Source organism: Durio zibethinus, chromosome 3 (assembly GCF_047325235.1).
Source record: "Durio zibethinus cultivar Kanyao isolate XHJ-2024 chromosome 3, ASM4732523v1, whole genome shotgun sequence".
In the NCBI taxonomy this organism is placed as follows: Eukaryota; Viridiplantae; Streptophyta; class Magnoliopsida; order Malvales; family Malvaceae; genus Durio; species Durio zibethinus.
The window spans coordinates 4,507,354-4,513,662 of NC_143164.1; the positions used below are offsets into that span (position 1 = coordinate 4,507,354).

Below are 6,309 nucleotides of genomic sequence, written 5' to 3' on the forward strand. Positions count from 1 at the left end.
AACAGTGTGACAGCCTTTTGCCATGGAAACCATAATAAATGATATTCCTCTATCTTCCCTAGAGCAATTAAAAAAAAAAGAATAAAAGTAAAATTTACTACTGCTCCTGATGGTTCATAAGTCATATCCCTTGTGGATGTAAACCAGTGAGAGTTCCAAAACACGAATGAAATCCAGCTCATCATAAAGATTTCCAATAACTCAGTCAGTAAACTATTATGCTTTTATTGAGTACTTAATCCTTGAGGTGAAAAAGCTCTCATCAGTTCTTTTGCTTTCTGCTTCAGATGTTATTTTCATGTCTTGGGTTCTTTTGCCATCTTTCCCTTTTCCATCATTCACCCCTTTCTTCTTTCTCAAATATAATATCAAAAAACTGAAACTCCTTATACTGCATTTTACAAAAATAAGTTACTAAAAAGCAAAATATTTCAAAGTGCTTTTGTTCGAATATTTTGACTCAATAATTAAATTAATATATTCGTTTTTTTAACTTGAAAATCTGAATTTCAGTCACCCTTCTCAATAGATAAAAGAGAAAAACAATAACTATCCTGTGGCCAATTCACAGCTGTATACAAAGGCACTGCACAGCACAATACGAATTCTGATGCATGGCTGATATCAGAATTCAGAAGGGAAAAGGAAAAAGAAGATCCATTGGTAGGGGTGGAATTGTTAAATGGCGTCCAGAGAGACAAGGTACAAAATGTCACGTGTCCAGTAAGTGTGTTGCATGGCCCATGATTCAGGTTTGGTTCAATAGACACGAGACTTCCCCTGGTTAAAAAAAAAAATCCCCCCTAAAAGTTACTAGAATTATTCCTTGTTGGCTGCAGCAGAGCAAACGCACATAATCCTTTGGCTACTGGCTGTTAGTAGTTTATAGTAGAAAGAAGATTTATATGTATTTTAAATAAATAAAATTATTTATGTTGTTTAAGTAATTGAATTTAATGTTGGAATAAATCAAGTTATTTAAGTTCGTTAAGAATTTTTTTAATGAATCAAATAATTTAAAAAGCAAAAAATTGAGGATTTGGGTTTATTTTAAATAAGTATGTTTAAATAAAAAAATATAATTATTTAAATAATTTTATTTAAATAAAAAATATAATTATTCGTATCTTCATGACTTTTTTAATAAAAATTTTATAACTATTCATTTATTATAAATAAATGTTTATACTTTTCTAATTTCATTAACTCTACTAATTTCATTAATTCTATTAAAAAATTTTAAAATTTTAGTATATCTTACAGATATAATTACCATTAAGATATATTCTATACCCCTCAATACCACATTTCTTTCTTTCCTATTATTTCTATTTTATCAAATTTTCTAGCACTGGTCCCTTCCTCCAATCCATTATTCTTTCAGAGAGAGAGAGAGAGAGATGCCTCAAGCTTAGTCTTTTGGCCTCTCTTTCTTTATGTTCTTCTCTGTTCTATGATGTAAACAAGATCTGAAAAACTATTCTTTGGTGGATAAAAATGGCTTTGAATTATCAAGACTCAACATTTATTTCTCTTTATTGTTCAGAAGATAATTGGGAGGAAGAAGTCAGAGAAGACTACTTTGTAGAAGTAGAAGAAGAAAGTTCTTATAATAATGGGATTAATAAATCAAACCCTTTTCCAATCTTGTTAGAACAAGACTTATTCTGGGGAGATGATGAATTGTCTTCTTTGCTCTTAAAGGAAGAGAAAAATCAACTTTACGATAGTCTTCAAACCAATGCGAATCTAGCAGGGGTTCGCCATGAAGCTGTGGTATGGATGTTAAAAGTCAATGCTCACTATTCCTTCTCTGCTCTCACTGCGGTTCTTGCTGTCAACTATCTTGATAGATTCTTGTTTAGCTTCGGGTTCCAAGGTGAGAAGCCATGGATGACTCAACTAGTTGCTGTAGCTTGTCTTTCTCTTGCAGCCAAAGTGGAAGAAACCCAAGTGCCTCTCCTACTGGACTTACAAGTATGTTACTCTGTTATCTAAGTTTGCTGTAGTCTTGTTTATTTCTCATATTCGGCTTATCGATTTTGTGTTTTTGTTGATCTGTTTAGGTGGAGGAGAGCAGGTATGTGTTTGAGGCCAAAACTATCCAAAGCATGGAGATTTTGGTACTCTCCACCCTTCAATGGAAGATGAACCCTGTAACCCCACTTTCATTTCTTGATTACATTGCAAGGAGGCTTGGACTAAAGGACCATCTTTGTTGTGAATTTCTTAGGAGATGTGACCGCTTTCTGTTCTCTGTCATTTCAGGTTCGCACCAAAACAAAAGCCTTTCCTGTATGTATCAAATTATTATTAATTGGACTTGAATTGGATACTCTGAAATCTGTATAGAAGAAATAAGATCAATTCTATTGTTGTTTCTGTATTCTCAAATTCTCATATGTTTCTCAATTCCTGTTAAATTCATTGGCAGATTCTAGGTTTATGTGCTTCCTTCCTTCCATAACGGCCACCGCTACAATGCTGCACGTTTTGGATAGTGTAGAACCTAATCTTAGAGTAGAATACCAAAACCAGCTTTTAGGCATCCTGGGAATTGACAAGGTATTATTTATCTTCATTTTCTTTGTTATGACGAATTCTAATTCTCTAGCTTTCGCCAATGTTAAATGTACAAGTTTCATCCTGGTTCTTAAATCTGGATTCATCTTTCGAACAGGACAAGGTAGATGAATGCTGTAAGTTGATAACAGAATTGGCAACAACAAGAGTTGAAGGCAACCAATCAAAGAAGCGCCGGTTTAGCTCCATTCCAGGAAGCCCAAATGACGTAATGGATGCGTCTTTTAGTTCTGATAGCGTAAACGATTTCTGGCCAGTTGCATCATCTCTTTCTTCCTCACCTGAGCCACTATCCAAGAAGAACAGAACTCAACAAGACCAGCTTCTGCAAAGGCTAAACCATTCTCCTTCGGACTTTCTCAGCATTCCTCGCTAAATTCCCTTTTCAATTCCTCTATTTGTCTTTGTAATAATATTGCTTTTCTTTTTTATGATGAAAGTTAAATTGCTTACCATCTTCGCATTTTCCAACCAAGACCCCAACTTAGACGGATCTTCAGTTTCTGATTCTTAATCGTCTCTTTAGGTTGATTGGTGTGGAAATTTGGAAGCAGAGATGGTTTGCATTTTATCCGGAAAAAGTAAAAAACAAATATGAACATAGCAATGCAGAGTCCTTGCATTAATGATTTGGCCTTTTTGTTTTATGAACATAATGTTAATTTCTGTAGTTCATTATAAATTTTTTAAAAAATCACATTTATAATATACTATGTCGTCTGGCGAAATCAAAGGGGTCGAGTGGAGAGCAGAAGCCAAAGAGCGGAAGAATTGAAAGTATACATAAGAAGAGTTTTTGTTTGCATGTGAAGGGAGGAACATGTCGTCGGCCACTGGCAATTTTTGGAGTAAATTTTGTGACTATAATTTTGGGGTTTGACCTCCTTGGAAGAGCTCATTTTCATTTGAAACTTAGACCTGGTGACCACTTGACCGAGGCAGGACCGCAGGAGTGAGCCAACAGCTGTAAGACATAAAACACCGTCCATTCTGATATTCTGTAAAACACCCTCAGCCATGAATTTTAATATCCTTTTCCATTTCCTTTCCTGGGTTCATGATCAAGACTATAACTATTGCATTGAAAAAGTAACAATAAGCTTCTCCTAGTTTGCAATGGAGTAGAATTGTAGAAGCTAGAAAGTCTGAAGCCCTTGCATAAAAGTGATTCTAATCCAGCTTTTGGTCAGCAAATGGGGATGGTGGGAACTTGGGGATATCGACCGCACACCTAAAGCATAAGCTTTCAAATGCCAAATTTGAATGCAAAGGCAGATGGGGACTCCTACACTCCAAGGCAAAGTGAATGAGAGCTACCCTTTTGACAAGGAAAGGCAAGGACGAGACTCCGTCAATAATCAATGTGCAAATATATATGATATATCTCTTACCTTGAAAAAGAAATGACTAAACTACTAGAATATTTCCATAATCAAATTATAATGACAATTCATGATAAAATATCCATTAGTTTAAGATTTTCCCCACCTAAAGTCTCGCTTCTGGTAGTTAAGAATTCCCTCCATCTTTCTCAGTCAAAAACCATTGGGCTAAAACGATCATAGTTCAAAGTTTTTGAAGATGCAGAAAAGACAGTAGCAAGAAGGTTTTGCATGTGCTTTCTACCACTTTAAACTAAAGGGGGAATCATGACTTGGCTTTATATTCTCAAACTTACTACAATATTCACAGCTCTCTAGATTTCTTACTAATTGCTTAATCTGCTAAAACTTAGCATATTATTAGGTCTAATAAACTACAATTATCGTGGATCATCAAAAAGGGTATTGTCTACTTCATATTGGTTATTGAAACAAGTAATTATATAGGAGTAATGTGCTACTATTTGAGAGATTCCCTGAAAATTGAATGATGACTATTTTCAGGGTGCATTCTCCAATAATTTGAGGAGGGGAAGGCTGTGTAGGAGGAATTAGGAAATGAAGGAAAACTAGAAAGAAAGTACAGGGATTTAAGAGAAGATTAAAAGGTGTTTAGATATGTTTCATAAAAAAAAAGGTGTTTAGATACAGAATTAGATCCACCAAAACACACTAAAAAAGGGGCAAAAAGGTGAAAGGTGGAGAATGTTGAAATTGGGGGACAATATCTTTTGATTTTGTTTGTTATGTCTTTGTTGATCTTTTGTTCTTTGCTTTTGGTAGTTAGCAGTGTAGACAGTATAGTAGCATTTCAACCCAAAAAGAAAAAGGGGTTTAAAAAAAATAAAGAAAAAAAGAAAAGAAAAGAAAAGAAGACAATGATAAGATATTGTTTAGTGATCATGAAAAAGAGGGAGAAAATTGGTGCCAGGCTGCCAGTGAACATCTTTTCTTCTTTTATGGACAACTGCCATTCACTGTATCTTTAAAACTCCTTAAAACTCAACTTATCCTTTTGACCTATTTGAGCATTAATGAGTTAATTTCTAAAACCTTAAACAAACCGGGCTTTATTCACTGCTGAAGCTGCTCCATTTTCATGTTAGGTAAACTGATCATCCCCTTCAATCAAAGCATAGACACTGACTCATCACTCTCCTCTTCGTTTGCCTGTCTAAAGATTATGGTCATTTCCAGGCCATGCATATCAGTGGTAGTGGGGCTATCCTGCACAAGCATTTTTTTTTTCAATTTTCATATTATATTATATATATGTGACATGTGATGTTGTTTTGGTCATGTGAGCTTCCCTAGCTAATAAATAAAAAGACCCAAGTCTTCAAAATTAGTTGGAAATGTACTAAAAGAAAATTTCAAGTATCAAGATTGTCAAAGTTTGGATGAAAGTTGGATGGATAAGGCATTTTCAAGTCTGGAAACCAAAAAACGTTACTTAAAAAGAAACAATTTGTTGTTGGACTTATTGGATTTCTGACGTCGATGGCTTCAACAACGCTGGAAGAAACTGCAAATCTGCAAACACATGCAGCCAGCATCCACTGTTCTTATCAGTCTCTCAAAAGGGCTTGTCAATTCTAGACTTGGCACTATATTTTTTGCAATTAATTTTTGCCTTTTTTTTTTCGTTTATTTCATTGCTAGTCAATAATTCACTATATATGTCAATTTGTAACAGAACAAACACTTAAAAGTGGACGGCTCATTATTTCGTTATTTGCAGAAATCAATGTAAATAAAGGTCACAATGATTTGAACCAGTATAAATAGTGACCTTTAGAGTGTTAAAAAGTTAATAGACGATCTAAATCTTTCGACCTTTTTATGCAAAATGTGCATTATTTTTCAGGGTATGGTTGAAATTGGTGGACCTCAAAACCTTGACCAAAAATTATTGAATGCACCAAGCCAAAGTCCTTGGATTCAAACGCTAATGTAGACAAGATGAAGAACGGACACATTAACTAACTGGCCCCAAAACTTAATGTTAAGTCATTATCATGCTGCAGCTGCTTTAGACAGCATTCAAAAATAATCAAAGAATTTGTATCAGAAATGGGGCAAAAATGTTTGAATATCAAGGCAAAATTTATATATAAATGTATATTTATAACCTACATTAAAAACCCAAGAAAAGAGAACAAAATTATAAGGGACCCTTTGCTGAGTAATGGTAGAGTATATATTGATGGAGAAGGCCCACTCTAGTTGGATTTGAGTTGATTTTCTGGTTTATGAACCAGCCCTGGGGAAACACATTCCATTCCATGCGTAAGTGGTATAGTTTTGGAGGATGCTTGACAATTCTATCATGAGCAAGAGACTT

General features: G+C 34.5%; 1 protein-coding gene across 1 annotated transcript; it reads left to right on the plus strand.

Moving 5' to 3' along the window:
• Positions 1–1,363: 1,363 nt before the first annotated feature.
• On the plus strand, positions 1,364–3,038 carry LOC111301208 (cyclin-D3-3-like). The gene is made up of 4 exons (XM_022896713.2): positions 1,364–1,977; positions 2,067–2,268; positions 2,435–2,565; positions 2,681–3,038. The coding sequence occupies exons 1-4, from the start codon at positions 1,498–1,500 to the stop codon at positions 2,957–2,959; spliced, it is 1,092 nt and encodes a 363-aa protein (XP_022752448.2). The 5' UTR covers positions 1,364–1,497; the 3' UTR covers positions 2,960–3,038.
• Positions 3,039–6,309: the final 3,271 nt, after the last annotated feature.

Bases quoted from the DNA above. Each gene is read 5' to 3' on its own strand.
- LOC111301208 (XM_022896713.2), top strand. From the start codon at position 1,498: ATGGCTTTGAATTATCAAGACTCAACATTTATTTCTCTTTATTGTTCA. The intron at 2,269-2,434 runs GTTCGCACCAAA...ATTCATTGGCAG, and splicing joins TCTGTTCTCTGTCATTTCAG to ATTCTAGGTTTATGTGCTTC. The intron at 2,566-2,680 runs GTATTATTTATC...TCTTTCGAACAG, and splicing joins GCATCCTGGGAATTGACAAG to GACAAGGTAGATGAATGCTG.